At 52.7% G+C, this 18,904-nt stretch overlaps 2 protein-coding genes across 2 annotated transcripts in view; both read left to right on the top strand.

Moving 5' to 3' along the window:
* The first annotated feature begins 10 nt into the window (after positions 1 to 10).
* Positions 11 to 10,475, top strand: DHX58 (DExH-box helicase 58). Its single transcript, XM_084748803.1, has 13 exons — positions 11 to 529; positions 671 to 839; positions 1,065 to 1,266; positions 1,636 to 1,826; positions 2,414 to 2,530; positions 3,243 to 3,369; positions 3,527 to 3,718; positions 5,336 to 5,589; positions 5,945 to 6,094; positions 6,189 to 6,350; positions 7,519 to 7,709; positions 9,587 to 9,683; positions 9,940 to 10,475. Exons 2-13 carry the CDS (start codon positions 672 to 674, stop codon positions 10,123 to 10,125), a joined length of 2,037 nt encoding a protein of 678 aa, XP_084604929.1. The 5' UTR covers positions 11 to 529; position 671; the 3' UTR covers positions 10,126 to 10,475.
* A 2,536-nt stretch (positions 10,476 to 13,011) lies between these two features.
* ZNF385C (zinc finger protein 385C) overlaps positions 13,012 to 18,904 on the top strand; it is a 61,225-nt gene continuing 55,332 nt past the window's right edge. The window contains exon 1 of the mRNA XM_084748825.1: positions 13,012 to 13,095. The gene's annotated coding sequence lies outside the window, so the exon portion shown is untranslated. The remainder of the gene's footprint in view (positions 13,096 to 18,904) is intronic.

The following is an 18,904-nucleotide window of genomic DNA, read 5'->3' as shown; positions in this document are numbered from 1 at the left end:
AGCCTAACTTCAGACTACACTGGTGCCACTGTCCCCTACAGTGCATAGTGGGGTGATGGACCTGCCTGACTGCCACCCCTATTATGACTTCTAGCCTGACTCACCTACAAAGGAAGAACAAGAACTTGTCCCTAAAGCCCGCCCATTCCCTGACTCCAGGCTGGTCCTGCTCAGGCACCAGGCAGCCAAGGTCAGAACCTCCAGGCCATAAGCTTAACCCGGGTGGGCAGGGTTACTGCAGGTTGTGAAAAGAAAAAAGAAAAAAAAAAAAAAACCATGAGGAAGTAGAGGACGCAGGAGCAACAGGAGCCCTTCCCTTTCAGTAACAGTGTCTGCCGCCCCAATCTTCTATTTTTATGTAGCCACGATGGGCCAGGCACAGCTCATCTGGCTCCTCCCCTTGTTTCAGTTTCATTTCTAATGATTGAGCTGCCGACCCAGGCTTTCCCGGAGTTTCTGAACCAGGCTAGTCCACTACTCGCTAATTGCCCCCAACACCAGCCTCAGTCCTGGCCAGAGCAGAGTCCAGGTGGGTATCTAGGTGCTCTGCCCCACCTCTCACAGGAGGCTTTGAGTTCTTGGCAAAGGACAGCCTCTTCAGCTGATTGGGCTGGCCGGGAGTTGGGGGAGGGGTTAGAGGACAGGGGTTCTGATCCCTCTGCTATTCCAGAATGGAGCTGCGGCCCTACCAGTGGGAAGTGATCCTACCGGCTTTGGAGGGCAAGAATATCATTATATGGCTGCCCACGGGTGCTGGGAAGACCCGGGCAGCTGCCTTTGTGGCCAAGAGGCACCTAGAGACAGTAGACCGGGGCAAGGTGGTGGTACTGGTCAACAGGGTGAGTGGTCTGCCCTTCCCAAAGTGGGGTCTCGGCTCTCTGTGACATTTCTTGGGTCTCTTCTAGGCTACAGTCTCCTCCGGGTCTTCTCACCTTGGTTCAGGACACAGCTATGTCCTTTAGTGTCACCCCACTCCTCCCAGCTTCCCTGACCCCCAACTCCAGTAACTGCCATTTCCCACCCCGGCCCAATCTAGGTTCTCTCCCTCGTTTCTTCACTTCCAGGTACACCTGGTGAGCCAGCATGCTGAGGAATTTAGGCGCATGTTGGATAAACATTGGACGATCTCAACCCTGAGTGGGGACATGGGGTCACGAGCTGGCTTTGGCCTAATAGCCCGGAGCCATGACCTGCTCATCTGCACAGCAGAGCTGTTGCAGCTGGCACTGATCAGCTCCGAGGCGGAGGAGCACGTGGAGCTCACAGGTGAGGGGAGGCGGGGGTGGGGGGGTGGGAGGGGTCGTGAACAGTTGAAGCCTCCAGTCAGTGTGCAAGTGCTCGTGGGAGTGAGCAGGGGGCGGGGAGGGGAGCCATGGCCAAAGCCATAACCTGATTAACAGGATGTGCTCCTGGGCCAGTGAGCCCCTTTCCCTCCCCCCCCCCCCCCCCCCCCGCTGAACCTCAATTTCCTAGTCTGTAAACTGAGAAATAAATCGTTCCTGCCTGCTCGTGGTCGGGGACCCAGCCGGAAGTTGGGAAGGGAAGGGGGAGCCTTCAGACAAGAGCAGGGACTTCACAAAGCTGGGAGGAGGAAGAGATGCTGCCAGGTGCCGCTCACAATTCATGTGCCCCCAGAGTTCTCGTTGATCGTGGTGGATGAGTGCCACCACACCCACAAGGACACCGTCTACAACATCATCTTGAGCCGTTACCTAGAGCATAAGCTGAAGAAGACAAAACCTCTTCCCCAGGTTCTGGGACTCACAGCCTCCCCAGGCACTGGAGGGGCCACCAAGCTTCAAGGGGCCATTGACCACATCCTACAGGTCAGCTCAGCCCCTGAACCCACCTCTCTCACCGTAGCTCCGTTAGGGACCTGCTTGCTTGCCCTGCCTCTCCTAGCCCTCCCTACCAACCCCACTGCTGATACTGTGGCTACACTGGTCTCCTCCAGTGTCTTGAACATATTGGAGCTTGTAGGAACCTTTAAACTCATTATTCCTTTTGCTGGGAATGCTCTTGCTTTTGAACCCCTCATCTGATTCCCTCCTACCACTTAGCAAACAGCTCTGACACCAGCACAGTCTCCCTTGGCTGTCCCCACTGCGCTGTCATAGCACCAGGCTTAGTGTTTTCAGGGGTCATTCACACTACCTGATGTGTTCCCGTTTAGTAGCCTTTGCTGTTCGGCAGTGGTTTCTTCATGTCCATTTGCATCTGAGTCCCCGCCCCCCCCCATCAGTACTAGAATATTAGTAATTCAGAGGGCACATGTTCAGACTTACTGAAGAAAAATGAATCCCAACTCCCAGTGGGCCCCACCCCAGGCTCTCCTGTCCTTAGCCAGGAACCCCACCTCCCTCAAAATTCTGCCTAACTCCTTTTTCTGGTGACGCCTCTCTCTTGCCTCCAGCTCTGTGCTAACTTGGATACGTGGCGCATCATGTCACCAGAGAATTGCCACTCCCAGCTGCTGGAACACAACCCGAAGCCCTGCAAGCAGTACGACCTCTGCCAAAGGCGCAAACAGGTGTGTGAGGAGTCGCCGGGCAGGCTTGGGGTCTGGGGTAGAGTTAAGGGAACCTAGGCGTGGGCCCTGACTCTGCTTTCCCCAGCTCTCGTCGCTTCAGGTCTCTTGCCTGTACCTGTTACTCCAACCCGCCATTTCTGTGCTTTGAGACACAAGCAGCCTAGGTCCATAGCACTACTGTTCAGAATGGCTCATTGGTACTGTCACGCCATGTTGCTGGGGTACTTGGTGTTAAGGCTGGACCAATTCTTTTCTTTCTTTTTTTTTTTCTTAAGACTTTTACTTGTTATATATACAGTGCTCTGCCAGCATGCCAGAAGAGGGCATCAGATCTCATTATAGATGGTTGTGAGCTACCATGTGATTGCTGGGAATTGAACTCAGGACCTCCGGAAGAGCAGTCAGTGCTCTTAACCTCTGAGCCATCTCTCCAGCCCCCACTGGACCAATTCTTTTCTTTAGTAGTGACACTTGCTGATGTCTGCGAGGACAGGGCTGATCCGGGGCTCTCTACATCACTGTGCCCAGGCCACAGGGCAAATGTATAAAGTGAGCGAGACAGTAGAAGCTGCCTACGGGGATCTAGCTGGTCCCTCTCTCCAGCCAGGATGCTTCACATCAGAACCTTGAAGTTCTCACTCTCAGGGGAAGTGTGCTCACCCCCTCCCATTTGTATGGAAATCCCCTCATCCTTCCGCTCCTTCTTGCTCAGGATCCTTTTGGAGACTTGCTAAAAAAGCTTATGAACCAAATCCACCAGCAACTAAATATGCCCGATCTGAGCCAGCAATTTGGAACCCAAATGTATGAGCAGCAAGTGGTGCAGTTGAGAAAGGATGGTGAGAGGCAGGCTTGGGAGGGCCTGTTTGGGCGGAGCCTTTAGGGGCGGAGCTTCTACACTAGAGGCGTGGCCTGTCTGGATGGAAGCTCCGGGGAGGTTGGAAGGGGGGCGGGGGAGCCTTCCAACCCTTGACCCTGTAACCCCCTTTCCTGCAGCGGCTGAGGCTGGCCTCCAGCAACAGCGAGTGTATGCGCTGCATTTGTGGCGCTACAATGATGCGCTGTTCATCCATGATACTGTCCGCTCACGGGACGCTCTCGACATGTTGCAAGATTTCTACAACAGAGAACGTGCCACAAAAACACAGTTGCTGCATGCGGAGCGCTGGCTGCTGGAGCTCTTTGACAGTAAGGCACAATGGGTTTAGAACTGCTTGGGAGCTCAAGGCCACTTGTGGCTGGGCAGCTACCGGGACCCAGGGAGGGTGGGTCCTGGGTCTTTATTTTCCTAACCAAAGCCCGAGGCTACTAGTAAGGAAAACTTGTTTCCTCAAGTGTGACAGTTTGCAACGGTAAGACTAATTCAGGTTATTAACGAAGATATCTTAATTTCTTATTACATTTATTTATTTAGTGGAGAGAGGAAAGGGGGCGGGGTTTGGTACAAGTACCGCAACAGCACATGTGGAGGTCAGAAGACAGCTTGCAAAGAAGTTTGTTCTCTTCTTCTAAGGAGGAGGCCAGAAAAATGAGCTCAGATTGTCAGACTTAGTAGCAAATGCTTTTTCTTTCTGAGCCATCTTGCCAGCCCCCAGCAAAGATATTTTTAAAACGACATAGGATGGCTCCGTGTCATATGAATTCAAATCCCAGAGACCCACTTAAAAATCAGGTGCAGCAGACTTGTCATCTCAGCACCTGGGTGCTGGGGACATCAGGATCCCCAGAGCTTGCTGGGAAGTTCATCTTGCCAAATAGTGAACTCTGTTTTCAGTGAGAGACCCTGTCTTAAAAAAAATAAGATAGGGGGGGAAAGATAGATGGCTCACTGGGTAAATGTCCTTGCTGTACAAACTTTTTTTTTTTTTAAAGATTTATTCATTTTATGTATGAGTGTTCCATCTGCATGTACACCTGCATGCCAGAAGAGGGCATCAGATCTCATTATAGATGGTTGTGAGCCACCATGTGGTTGCTGGGAATTGAACTCAGGACCTCTGGAAGAGCAGGCAGTGCTCTTAACCACTGAGCCATCTCTCCAGCCCCTCTGTACAAACTTTTGATTTCTCAGACCCGTGGGGGGGGGGACAACAATGGAATCCACACCCTCTACACACATGCCATTGTACACACACACACACACACACACACACACACACACACACACACACACACACACACACACCAAATAAGGTGGTCCAGGAAAATCTGGCTATTCTAATATCCCAGCACTCAGGAGGCAGAGGCAGGCAGATCTCTGAGTAAGTTCCAGGGCAGCCAGGGCTACACAGAGAAAGCCTGTCTTGGGAAAAAAAAAAAAAAGAAGAAGGAAGGAAGGAAGGGGAAAAAAAGCCCACGGGTGGGGCTGGGATACTAGTGTTCACTTACCTACCATGCAGGAAGGTTTAGTTTGGCTCCTCAGCACACAGTGTAGTGACCCATGACTGTCACCCCAGGATGTAGGAAGTGAAAGCAGGAGGCAGTGAGTTTATGGCCAGCCTGGGCTACATGAGAACCTGTCTTTAAAAAAAAAAAATGGAAACAACAGATGCAAAGGTCCTAGTGGTGGGATTGAGAAGGGGTGCTGGTCTGGGGACCATGAGGGATGGCTTCTGTACTGAGTGTCTCGTGTAAAGCTGGCCTTGAGAGTAAGTAGCAAATGTGTCCTTACGTGAACTCTTATAGAACAGCTCAGGGAATGAACGGGAGTGAGTGTCCCCTCCTCACACCACCCTGTCCCTGTGGGCACCCTGTCTGCACCCAGGCCTGAGCCCTGCGCCCCTGCCTCTGTTTTGGTGGTCTTAGGCCATAAAAATACGCTGGCCAACCTAGCGGCACATGGGCCTGAGAACCCGAAGTTGGAGAGGCTGGAAGAGATCCTGCTGAATCAGTTTGGGGGTCCCAACAACCCTCGGGGCATCGTCTTCACCAAAACCCGCCAGAGCGCCTACTCCCTCCTGCTCTGGCTTCAGCAGCAGCCTGGCCTACAAGCTGTGGACGTCAAGCCTCAGATGCTGATTGGAGCGGGGAGTACCAGTCAGAGCGCACACATGACCCAGGTGTTTGCTTTTGGCTGGAGGCATTCCATAGGGGAGAAAGGGGAACAGAGTCCCCAGCACAGAGTGATAGCAGGAAGGCTGTGGGAAGCATCGGGCTTGAGGTTGCTGGTAGGATTGCTTGCCTAACAAGCACGAAGCCACAAGCCAGGTGAGGTGGTATATTGTAATCTGTCTTGTAAAGGAAGAAAAGGAGGGAGGGAGGGAGGGGTGTAGGGAAGGAGGAGAGACTGTCCTAGGGATTGGGGGGTCATTAGGGAAGATAGGCATGATCTTGGGGATACCTGGGGATACCTGGGGATAGAGTGGGACTCTGCGTTCCCATAACCTTTTCCCTCCTCCCTGAATCCTCCAACAGAAAGACCAGCAAGAAGTGATCCAGGAATTCAGGGATGGTACCCTGAACCTTCTGGTGGCCACAAGTGTGGCAGAGGAAGGGCTGGATATATCCAAGTGCAATGTGGTGGTACGCTATGGGCTCCTGACCAACGAGATCTCCATGGTCCAGGTACTCTCAGGCCCTCCTCCCGACGCCAGCGCCCTGGAAGAATCCTGGATGGTCCCCCAGCCCACAGCTGCCTCACCTTTGTCATTCTTCCCAGGCCCGGGGCCGAGCTCGCGCTGATCAGAGTGTGTACTCCTTTGTGGCGACAGAGGGCAGTCGGGAGCTGCGGCGGGAGCTGACCAATGAGGCTCTGGAGGTGCTGATGGAGCAGGCAGTGGCTGCAGTACAGAAGATGGACCCCAAAGAGTTTAAGGCCAAGGTCAGCAGGTATCCTGCTGCAGACTTGAGAGCCCGAGGCTCTGACTGCACCCGCACCCTCCAGGCTCACCTAGGGAACTTTTATACAAGCCCAGGGTAATGTTGACAGAGAGGGCAGTGCCTGTACTCTGCATGACCTTAGACACAGGCCTTGTCCTAGGTGTGAGCTTATGCTTGGTTACAACAGCAAGCTCTAGGCCAGCCTGAGATAAAAGGGGGGGGGCGGGGGGGGGGAGGGAAGGAGCTGCAGGGGAGGAAGGGCAGATACTTTGTATATTTGTGAGAGCTTTCTGGAAATTGAAGGAAAACAAAGACGGGCAGAAGGTAAAATTGGAACAATGTTCTAATCTCAGAAGCAGTGTCCAAGATACTCTCTTCACCCCCGCCCCCCCACTCCCCCACCACCACCTCCACCACCCCGAGACAGGGTCTCTCTACATAGCCTTGGCCTCCACCTGCCTCTGCCTCCTGAGTGCTAGGATTAAAGGCCTGTGCCACCACGCCCCGCCTTGATACTATTTAGTCTCGTTATCCCAGGATAATGGTGCCTCTTTGATAGATTTTTTTTTTTAAAGCTTTGCATGGACTTTTTCAAAGGGAAAACAGATTCGGCACAAAGGCTGTCTCCTATCTCCTGTATTTTTTGTTTGTTTGCTTTTGAGACAGAGTTTCTCTGTTTAATCCTAAATGCCCTGGAACTCACTGGGGAGATAAGGCTGTCCTCAAACTCTGCCTCCCTCTGCCTCCCAAGTGAGTGGGTGCACCACCACCCATATTTTTGTTCACAAGGCTTCAATTCAAGAGAATGTGGAGAGACGGGCTCAGCCAGTAAAGGGCCACACAAGCACAAGGACCTTAATTCAGATTCCCAGTCCAGTGAAAATCTGGACACAACAATGCCTTCCTGTCATCTCCCCTCTGGGAAGACTGAGACAGGAGGATTTCTGGGTTTGCTGAGTCAGCTTCCAGTTCAGTGACAGACCCTGTCTCAAAAACAAAAAACAAAAAAAAAACCAACCAACCAAACAAACAAACAAAAAAAAAAAACCCCAAGCCCCTCCTGGGTCTGGGTACAAATGCCCCAGGGTCTTTTGGGACCCCCTGGCAGCTTTCCTGAGGGTGGGTCTCTTAGTGTCACATCTCCTCACCCATGGCCACCCTCCCCCCAGATCCAGGAGCTGCAGCTGGCAGCGCTAGCTAAGCGAGCAGTACGGGCGGCTCACCGAGAGAGTCGGCAGCGGCAGTTCCCACCCGAGGACGTGCAGCTCCTCTGCATCAACTGCATGATAGCCGTGGGCTACGGGAGTGACATGCGGAAGGTGGAGGGGACCCACCACGTCAATGTGAACCCTAACTTCTCGTGAGAGCCCGGGGAGGGAGGGCTGGCCAGATGAGGGTTTGTGAAGGGTGTGGGAGGCAAAAAGAACATTTTAGCAAGGGGCAGGGGGGGGGGAAGGGGGGCGGCGGCGGTGCAGGGGGTATATCCCCAGCCCCATCCCAGAAGTGAAGAAGCAGAGGTGCAGATGTCTTGCTAAAGCTCCCACAGCCATTATGTGATGGAAAGAGAACTGAAATTTAGGATACAAAGAATTCAGCCATGAACTGACGCCCTGGTCCTACCTGCTCTTAGGACATCAGAGCAGGTCCAACTGTCTGGGGAGGTGGCCATCTCCACTACTCAGGATGCTGAGGCAGGAGAGAGTTACTTGTGCCTAGGAGGTCAGAGTCGTCAGCCAGGGCAGCAGAAGGCCTCCACCTCAGAAGAGAAAAACCACAAGAAGCGGCAGCAGTCCCTGGGAATGGCGGGTGGGGGTATACGTGCTTGTAATAGTTCCAGTGCCTGGGAGATAGGAGTACACGGTGTCATCCTTGCCTACACAGAGTTCCGAGCCAGGCTGGACTTAGAAAGAGAAGGGTCCTAGTCTTCACCGAGAGTTTCAGGATAGCCAGGGCTACAGAGAGTGAGAGAAGAAAAAAAAAGGGGGGGAGGAGAGGAGTGGAGAGCCGGGGATGCAGCTCAGCTGGTAGACAGGATGCGTACCTTAGACTGCACAAAGCGCTAGGTTGGATCCCAAGCGACTGGGTATGGCAGTGCACACCTGTATGTAACCCAGCACTTAGGTGATAGAGGCCGCAGGATGAGCAAGCAGGTCAAGGTTATCCTCAGCTACAACACTGAACTGGAGGTCATCCCGGGCTACATGGGACCCTGTGTCAAAATCCACATAGCCTGAGCTTAATTCCCACATCCTAAAACTTACCTTCTGACCTCTGCAGGAGCATGGTTGCGTGTGTGTGCACACACACACACACACACACACACACACACACACACGCGCGCGCTAAATTAAACAGCTCCAGCCCTCCCTCTGAGCCAACCACTTCCTGCTTCCTAAAGGGTCACCTTCTAGTTATTATTATTATTTTTTTTTTTTTGGTTTTTTTTGAGACAGGGTTTCTCTGTGTAGCCTTGGCTGCCTTGGACTCACTTTGTAGACCAGGCTGGCTTCGAATTCACAGCGATCCACCTGCCTCTGCCTCCCGAGTGCTGGGATTAAAGGCATGCGCCACCTCGCCCGGCTCACCTTCTAGTGATAACATTCGTTACATAACTATCTCTTAGACACCTCTGTGTGTCAGGCCACGGTGGGTGCCGAGGTTCCATCAGAGAGAGCGTTTCAGCTAGGTAGGAGGAGGAGGAGGGTGGTGGGGTTTTGAACATGAGAAGATCCATCTAGGCAGGGGTGAGGAAGCACAGTTACCCTGAGAGGAATGCCCGGGAGTGATTGGGTTCAGGATGAAGGCAGGCCAGGCCACGGAGCATCTTGAAGGCTGGGCCTGAAAGTTAAACCTTTTTAAATCCAGGAGGCAATGAGCAGCCTTGGATACATTCTGAGCCAGGGAATGGCAGGCAGGCAGGCAGGCAGGCAGGTAAGATGGCTGTCTCTAGGCCACCTTACCAGGTGCTGGGAGGTAGCATGAGGTTGGAAAGAAGGATGAAAGAGAGGGATCCATGAGGAAACTTGAAATGACTCATGTGGGAGACACAAGTTCCCAAGCTTGGGTGCAGACAGGGCAGGCAGACCCTTCTGCAGCCTAGGCTTCCTGGTTCTCGGAAATTCTGTATCTTGACAGGCAGAAAGGCCTGATACCCTGGCCAGGACTCAGCCAGCTACAGGGCATGAAGTCTGGGGTGCAGGGGCCCCAGAAGGACTCTGTTTACCCAATCCCTTCTAGGGCCTACTATAACATCTCCCAGAAGCCTGTGGTCATTAACAAGGTCTTCAAGGACTGGAGGCCTGGAGGAACCATTAGCTGCAGTAACTGTGGAGAGGTAAGTGAGGGACCAGGCCCCAAAGCCCTCAGCTCCAGACTCCAAAGGCCTTTGGTGTGGGGAAGGATTTCCAGCTGTGCCTTCACGCCCTCACCCAGAATGGAGCCAGCCCGGCTGAGGGAGACCCCCCCAGTCTGTGCTGCAGTCCTGTCTTAGGGAGCCCACTGTGTGATGGCCTCTGCTGGTAGATAAAGTCCCGGTCACCACAGAAATCCAGCTTGAGGACCCCACGTGTTTCCATCTGCTCCGCCACCAGGTCTGGGGCTTCCAGATGATCTACAAATCAGTGACCTTGCCGGTGCTCAAAATCCAAAGCATACTACTGGAGACCCCTCATGGGAGGATCCAGCCTAAAAAGTGGTCCCGGGTACCCTTCACAGTACGTAACTTCGACCTACTGCAGGACTGTGCCCAGAGCCTGTCTAATCTCTCCTTGGACTGACCCCTTGTACCTGCAGTACCAAGCTCAGGCTGCAGGGGGCAGGAGAGTCCAGCAAACCTTCCCGTGGGTAGCACTCTGGTCATGGGGTGATGGGGTAGCCTTTATTCTGCCCCAGATATTCTTAAGTACATTGAATGGAGTTGGGAAACTGATGCAGGAGAATTGACATGCTGTGTTGCAACAGGGATTGCGACAGCCTCTCCTTGCCCAGGAAACCTTTGGGTTTTTGTTACATTTTTCTTTCTGAGGCTCTTCATAAAGATAAATGATAACACGAGATATAAAATGTGTAATTTTATTTTGTAGTGCAATTGATGGAAAATAAACCTCATTGATAATGTGTATTTTAATACTTTTTGCCACATATACCTCCTTCTATTCAAGATATAAACACACCCCTGTAGGTGTCTTTATTCCTGTTATAAGCCCTATCTTCTACCCTTCCCCACACACTTATCTGCTTGGCAGTATTTTCTTTTCTTTCTTTCTTTTTCTTTTCTTTTCCTTTTGGTTTTTCAAGACAATGTTTGTCTTGTTGTCCTGGCTGTCCTGGACTTGCTTTATAGACCAAGCTGGCCTCAAACTCACAGAGATCTACCTGCCTCTGTCTCTGCTTCCTGAGTGCTGGGATTAAAGGCGTACACCACCACACCTGGATTAGCAGTACTTTTTAATGTTAAAATAGTCCCCCTGAGACTGAAGATGTAGCTTAGTTGTTTGAGTGCTTGCCTGCCGTGTACAAAGCCCAGGGCCTGATCTCCAGAACTGCACAGGCCAGCATGGGTGGTGCCTGCCTGGAATCCGACCACTGAAGACTAGAGGGAGGAAGGAGCGTGCTCTGGGGAGATGGCTCCTTGGGTAAATTGTTGCCTCCAAGCCTGACTGAGTTCAATCCCCAGGGCTACTAGGTAGAAGGAGAGGACTGCCAAGTTGGTCTCTGACCTCCTCACATGCACCCTAGTGCACTCATGCACACAAAATGAAAAATAGTTAAAGGAAGTTCAAGGTCATCCTTGGCTACATAGTGAGTTTGAGGTCAATCTGGCCTACAAGGGATGATGAGAGAGAGAGAGAGAGAGAGAGAGAGAGAGAGAGAGAGAGAGAGAAACCTCTTCATTGTCTGTCCAACCCACATGTAGATCGTCAGCAGGATAAACCTGAGGTGCCCAAGGCTTGGGGTTCCGAGCCCAGCCTGGTGTACAAAGCGAGTCCAGGACAGCCAAGGCTACATAGAAAAACCCTGTCTCAGAAAAACAAAAGCAAACAAACAGAACGATGTCCCCTCCGTCCTGTGACAGGTTCTAACGCTCTTCCTCCCTCTCTCATCTCCCGTTTCCCCCCCCTCCCCGCCCCTCCCTCCCTCCCTCCCCCCTCACCTGGGGTGAGAGGACCTGACACGTAGCATTTGAAGGCTGGGATGAGGTAGGCACGGAATAAAGGAGAATCACAAAGGCCTAAATTTTTTTTTTTTTTTTTGTTCTCATTTTAATAGAGACAAGATCTAGGTTGATTCTTCGGGGAAAGGGCTATTTCTGTAGTAAGAGACCCAGCAGGCACAAGTCACCTTCAAGGAGGCGGGGAGAGAAGGGAGAGGGCAGAGATTTGGCAGTTCTTCCTGCTATCCAACCTTGGTCTCTTCTGCTTCATCCTCGCCCTGCCCTCGGAGTGCATGGAAAATACTTCATTCGCCTCACAGCCTTTTCTGGCTGAGGGCGACAATTTCACTTCCATTTTTTTTGGGGGGGGAGGGGGAGGGCATCCATCTTAGCTCAGAGTCCCTCTCCGGCTGTCCTTGGCCCCTTCAGGAGTCCTTCTCCTTCCTCATGGGTGCTTTCTGCTTCCTCACTCCCCACTGTATCCTGAGTTAGTCGTCCCCCCTCCTCCCCCACCCCCACCCTCAGCCAGGAACGTGCCTCTTACAGGTCAATAAAATTAGCGACTGATGGCGGGTGGGGCGGACAAAGAGTGCTAAGCTCAATGGCCTTGAATGTGGCCGGACTCACGGAGTCTGGACGCCTGTCATTCCAGCACTAAACAGTGACAGCTGAGGGACCTGCCAGGGTGACCGGGGAGAGTGGGGGAGGACCCTGTGTTGCAAGGAGACAGGAAAAAGATGGGCACCTAACATCCTTCTAGACGCTGCATCTCTACATGGCTGACTCTCAGACTGGGAGCTGACCTTTGGGGGGAGGGGGTGTATCCCCACCCATCTTCAGTTTTGTGAGATTCTCATATTGGGGGAGGTCGGCTCGGGCAAATCTGTTCTTGGCCGCTGCTTTGGGCTGAGGTCTTGCGATGGAGCCAGGCTTGTGGGCATCTGGACCAGGCTGTCTGAAGGAGGAATTTTAATAAGGTCAGGAGGACCCCGGTGTCCTAACTCTCAGGAGGTCAAGCATGGTGGTTCACTGCCTCATAGTCCCTGCACTTGGGACGGCTGAGGAAGGATTGGTGTGAGTCCGCTAGTTCAAGGCCATCCTGGCCTGAGTGCATCCTTCCTAACCTTAAACATGAGGTGAAGGAGGAGAGGGAGAAGGAGAAAAGAAGGAAGGAAGGAAGGAGGGGGGAGAGGGAGGAAAGAGAGAGCCAGTCATACTGGCGTGAGCAAGTATGACTGATGGTACATGTATATAAAAATGTGGAGGGTAGAGGGCGGAGGACCAAGAGTTCAAGGTAAGCCTGGTCTACATAAGACCCTGTTTTCAAAAGAGACGGGGAGGGAAGGGAAAGGAAGAGAAAGAAGGAAAGAAACTGGAACTCCCAGTGGCTCTGTTTGTAGGCCCTACTAGCCACCTCAAAGTGCACGTGGACTCTTCACTGCCAGGACTGGGGTGGGACTGGAGACCCCGCCCCTCCCGGCTCGGCCCCGCCCCCCGGCCCGCCAGAGCGGGCCTGTGAGCCCTGAGCATCTGCATCTGCGCTGCCAACTAGGCGAGAGCAGGTGGCCAACGCGGCTCCATCTCTTCCCTGCAGGTAAGACTAGCAACGCGGGCCGGTCCACACTGTGGACCTCGAGGGCAGCTCGAGCGGACAAGGCAGAGCTTTCTCCCGTCCTCTGCCCGTACCTCAAACCTCAAACCTCCCCGAGAGACATCTCCGTCTGGGTTCAGTGGGAGGGTGCGGCTAAACTCTGAGAAAGTTGGAGGAACCCGCTGGCTTTGCATGATGCTGCGAGTCCGAGGGCTGGGGAAAGCAGTGTTCCGAAGGGCAAGACGGTGAGGGGGGAGGGGGGGGCTTTGTCACCCCAGGTGCCCTGTGTGGGTCTCAGGGCAGTATCTTTCACAGTTTGGAGTGATGAGGCGAACCAAAAGGACAGCTGCTGCCTATCTGAGTGGGACCTGGGTTTTCTGGTGACCCTGTATCAGCTACATCATTTACACCTGGGTACAGATAACGAGACGTGGTGTGGAGTGAGGAAATGCCGAAAACAGAGGCCAGGATTCCCCAGGGCGCGGCATAGGATTACCATACCCCCTCATGTGGGCTTTGGGCTGGGACTCTCTCCCAGGACTCCAGGGAAGGTTTTCTGGGAAAGGCGACCAGAGATAACTCAACTGTGATACTGGGCTCCCTGAGCCACAAAGGAGAGGCAACTTGGGACTTTGTGATCCACTTAAGTAAAGCCAAGACTCCTGAGGTGTGGAGCAGTGGGAGGTAAGGAACCTTCTGGAGACCCTCACAAGTCGTTGGACAGACTGAAGAGACGATTAGGGGAGAGGATTTTTTTCATAACTACCTAAATCCTCATTCCATCATCTCCTTCCACACACACCGTCATTGTTGGGAAATTCTTAATTTTTACAGTGTGTGTGTGTGTGTGTGTGTGTGTGTGTGTGTGTGTGTTGGCATGTGTGTGAAGGTTAGAGGACAGCTTGCTAGATGTTAGCGCTGGGTTTCCACTGTGTATTTGGGTGCTGGGGAATTGAACACAAATCATCAGGTTTGGCAGCAAGTGCTTTTTACCAGCTAAGCCATCCCATTGGCCTTCTTGCTCATTTCTGGTCCTATCAGCTCTACCTCCGCACTTGCTTCCTTGCTTGAACATGGCAACAAGGATAGAACCCAGGGATAGATCCCAGCTTCGGGGATTTAAGGAAAGTACACACGAAGAGCGCTTAGCACAGTGCCTGGCTCCTGGTGATGGCTCAACAGGTCTAAGTGTCCCCTCCTGGGTAGGACAGCAAAGCCGATCTGCAGGGGGTGGAGGTGGGGTGGACATTTTTAAAGCTTGTCCAGAAAGAGAGATGCCCTTAACTCCTCCGCTACCAGCCCCGGCCCCCTGCTGGTTCCCATCTCTGTGCTGCCCAAAACTTCTTACCTCCTCCTGGCTCTGTCACTTTATTTGTGTCGCCTTTCATCATCAGCAGGGTGAGGCAGGATCCAGGGAGCTGCCATGGGCTAGGGGGTGAGGGGGGAGGACTTGGGGCTGTGCCTAGATGGAACAAGCTCTGGTTTGGATACCCAACTTGACAAGGATGGCCCTGTGGGCGTCACCTCCCTGCCCTCCCCACCTCCAGAAATCCACACATTGGGATCAAACTGAGCTGGCTTTTTCCAGGAAGATAAATAATCCTGCCTGAGGGGGGGGGGGGGTATCTGAGCTGCCCTCCTTCTGGTGACCACCAAAGAGGGCCAATCTGTGAGCACTCTTAAAATCTAGGCAAGGGTGGTGCTGTGCCTGCCCTTGGCTGGGCGCTTTCAAGTGTTCCATTCTGGATGCTTTCTGTCAAGTGTAGAGTCAGCGGGGCTGAGCGTCAGGACCACACTCTCGGGGTTGGGGGTACAGCTCAGTTGGTAGAATGCTTGCCTAGGATGCTGTTACACAGGTCCTGTGGACAGGAGTAGGCTGAGGGCAGTCTTTGTGGTACAGAGAAGGCCTGGCAGTGAGAATGTAGCAAAGGCAGAGATGGCTGGAGCCAGGCTGAGAATGGAGCCATCTCTCTACACTGATGTCATTCTGGTGAGAAACTTGCCTCATGGGAAGCAGAGAAACTTGAATGTGAGCTTGGTCTCCCAGGTTGCCCTAAATGTACATCTGTCACGGTAGGGGACCAGAAAATAATTTATTGAACAAAGGCTGGGGGTGTAGCTCGGTTGGTAGAGTGTTTGCCAAGCATGCACAAGACCACCAGCATCACACGAAACCCATGTGTGGCCAGGCATGGTGGCGCATGCCTTTAATCCCAGCTCTTGGGAGGCAGGGGCAGGCAGATCGCTGTGAGTTTGAGGCCAGCCTGGTCTACCAAGGGAGTCCAGGACAGCCAAGGCTATACAGAGAGACCCTGTCTCAGAAAAAAATAAATAAAACAAAAACATGTATGGTGGAACGTGTGTGTAAATCCTAGGAATCTGAGAGGTAGAGTCAGGAGGACCAGAAGTTTATCCTGTGTTACAAAGAGTTTGAGGCTAGCCTGGGATACATGCAATCTAATATAGATATGATTGGACATTTCGTTAATAAGATATAACATATGTGTGTTTTGTTGTTGTTGTTGTTGTTGTTGTTGTTGTTGTTGTTGTTGTTATTTTGCAGTCCTGGGGATCAAACCCATGGGCTTTGTGTGTGCTAGGCAAGCGCTGTACCACTGAGTCATATCCCAGCCTGTATTGTTTTGCTTTGTGGACAGGGTCTGACAATGTTATTCAGGCTGGCTTTAAACTTGAAGCAATCCTCCTGCCTCAGCTTCTCAGGCCACCATACTATCAGAACTTTAAGCTGTTTAGACCTGTGCTCTCTGGACCCAGTGGTTCTTCCTTCGTACCCCACTAAGGTGACAAAGGACCTGAAAGAGTCTGTGACCACAGGTGCCATTTGGCTAATTCCCTCCCTATACTCCTCTCCCCTGTTACCGTAAGCCATAAAACTGGGCTTGGGCCACGCGAGTCTAGACAAGGAGGAAGTTTCAAGGTACAATGAAAATTGTCAGTTGTCACCAATAAGCAGTCCCCCCCCCTTGGGCTTCCTGACCTCATTCTCTAACTCAAAATTGGGACATTTTTTTTTTAATGTCCTGTGATGCTTGAGTGGGGAAGGGATGGGGAGGAGAGCTTGCTTTTCTTCCTATCGGGGCGGCGATGTAGCACTTTCTGCTCCCAAGGAGCAAAGATATGAAACAAGCTTGCAGGCAGCAACAAGAGGGATGGAATCTAGATCTGAGGAAAGCCAGGCTGGAGAGCCAACACTTCTCCTGTCCCCCACCCCATACTGCCATGCCTTCTCACACCCACAGCCAGGGGAGGGTTGGTTGGTGCTTCACGAGTTTGGGGGCCAGCTAGGTGGTGGCTGGGATCATCCCTGGTGGGAGTAAATTGCATGCTGTTCTGGGCTGCAGTGGAGTGTCCTGGGGCACCTGGCCATGCCCTCTGTTCAGAGAACAAAGGCTTGCCACCTCTTTTGTGACTAGTTCTGCTTACTCCTGATTCTTACTGGGCTGTTTGGGGACCAAGCGACCTGCCACTTTGGCCTTCTGAAGGTGTTTGTTGTTGTTGTTTTATTTTGTTCTGTTATGGAAATAGATACACCCACCCATATGTATGTACTCACATTCGCCCAGCACGCTACCTGCCTCACAAACCATCCCTGGGCACCAAGTCTCATAGGGAGACCCTTGCACACTCACCCTGATGCCCTGCAGAGTGCACCCTGTACCCCTCCCACACACTCACAGCCTCCATGCTCTCTTCAGGGCCTTTTCATTCATTCACCTTGGGTGACCTACCAGCTCCAGTGGCCAGTGACTGACCTATTTGGTGCTTTTGGAGACAGGAGGCAGTAGTACTGCCTTCCTATGACTCCCCCAAGCCCAGAGGGACTTGATGTGTAGCACCTCATCCCCAGGGTTTCTCAGGAGTGTCCAGGCCTGAATCTCTAGATCTGCCTGTCTCTGTGGCTCTTGGGACCTCCTTCTGCCTTAGTCTATATATGTTTGTTCTCTCTCTGCTGTGTGCTCCATCCCTGCCTCCCTGTCTCTTTCTGTCACTGTCTTCCTCTCCGCCCCCCCCCCTCCTTTTCTCTCTGCCTAGGATGGCTCCATAGTTCTGTCTCTGTGTCTGCTTATGTTTTATTTTGAAGACAGGCTCTTACTCTACAGTTTGAGCTGGCCTAGAACTCCCAGTGTAGCCCAGATTGGCCTCGAACTCACTTCAATCCTCTTGCTTTCATCTCCTAAGTGCTGGCATTGCAGTTCCCCGGCTCCGTGTCTCTCTACCTATCAGCCCAGGTGTGTTGGTCTGTGTTTTTGAGACTCATTCTCTTGCGGAAGCTTGGGGGGGGGGCGGGGAAACAGTGTGGAAAAGCATCTCTCAGTGACAAAAAGTGGCAAAGCATCCTGGGGCACAACTGTGACTTCTGGGCCCCTCCTCCTCCTCCAAGCAAATGAGGGGTATCAGGACCCACAGACAAAAGGTCAGTGTTGGTGTCTCTGTCCCGGACCCTCTGTTGAGAACCCCGGCTTTGGAGATAGATTATTCTTCAGTGACAAAGCCCAGAGTCAGAGGGCCGGCAAGCAGAACTGGGGGTTCAGTGTGATGGAGGGGCAGCCCCTTTGTTGATCAGTTTGACCTTAAATGGAAGGCAAAGACACGGAACCCTCTTCAGAAGAAGCATGGGGAGGAACAGCCAAGTTCAACCTATCCACCCCAAGCCCAGCTTCCTGCTCCAAACCACCACTGTGCCCCCACCCTGCTCCAGCCTTTCCGCCACTGTGGCCTCGGGCCTCTTAAAACAGTCCCCCTGGCCTCTCTGCTCCCTGCTGCTGGCCACACCATGGCATGGCAGCTCCTGCACAGGCCTTGCTGTGTTTGGCTGCTTGTTTATTTGCCTAAGGTTTCCCTGGGTGTGGTGACATCCAGATCCACAGACCCTCCCCGAACTCCAGATGCCCATGGAGAGGCCTGGCCGCATCCCAGCTGCCCTACCTCCCTCACTGCCCTCCCGGGGCCCAGCACCTCTCTCCTCCCCACCCTGGGCTGATCCCTACATGATGCCAGCCCCAGGCTACTTTGAGAGTCATAGAAGCCGGAAGGGTACCAGGAGAAGGTGTGAGAAGCCAAAACCTTTGTGTTTTCTAGGGGGGTGGTCCCTAGGGGTTTGTTTTAGCTCACAGTCAGAAGGTACAGCCCCTCAGGCCAAATGAAGCAGGAATTAGAGGCAGCTGGACACACTGCTTTGGAAGTCAGGGAGCAAAGAGAGGAAGTCTGGTGCTCGGCTCCTTTTTATGTTGTTGGGGACCCTAGCCCTTGGAATGGTGCTGCCCATTTAGGGTGGCCCTTCCTACCCTAAGCTGGATAAGCCCTCATGAGCAGGACTAGAAAATTGTTTCCATGGTGATTTCCAAACCCAGGATGAACCATCTCATGGTCCCTTCTAAGATTGCCACAGGAAAATATCCCTGGGACCCCAGGGTCTTCCAAGCACTTAGTTTACATAGAACTTGACTCACCTCAGAGCTACCTGGTTCTGCCCTGTGAGCACCACAGAAGTAAAAGTCCTTCGTATAGGTGGCAGGCAAGTGCAGAGATCAAAGCTGCTGCTGCTTCTGCTTCTTCTTCTTCTTCTTCTTCTTCTTCTTCTTCTTCTTCTTCTTCTTCTTCTTTGTTTGTTTGTTTTTTGTTTTTTGACACGGTTTCTCTGTGTAGCCCTGGCTATCCTGGAACTCACTCTGTAGACCAGGCTGGCCTCAAACTCAGAGATCCAGCTGCCTCTGCCTCCCAAAACCTGGGATTAAAGGTGTGCGCCACCATTGCCTAGTTGGGATCAAAAGGCTTCTTGCCCAAGGCCAAT

This window comes from Acomys minous (assembly GCF_964271855.1).
Source record: "Acomys minous genome assembly, chromosome: 12".
NCBI lineage: Eukaryota > Metazoa > Chordata > Mammalia > Rodentia > Muridae > Acomys > Acomys minous.
Note: the sequence above shows the minus strand (reverse complement) of the source record. Positions and strands in the feature narration are given on the sequence as shown.

Excerpts from the sequence above, each read along its gene's own strand:
- DHX58 (XM_084748803.1), top strand. The coding sequence starts at position 672 with ATGGAGCTGCGGCCCTACCAGTGGGAAGTGATCCTACCGGCTTTGGAG. Across the intron at positions 3,370-3,526 it reads GGTGCAGTTGAGAAAGGATG|CGGCTGAGGCTGGCCTCCAG; the intron begins GTGAGAGGCAGG and ends CCTTTCCTGCAG. Across the intron at positions 7,710-9,586 it reads AATGTGAACCCTAACTTCTC|GGCCTACTATAACATCTCCC; the intron begins GTGAGAGCCCGG and ends AATCCCTTCTAG.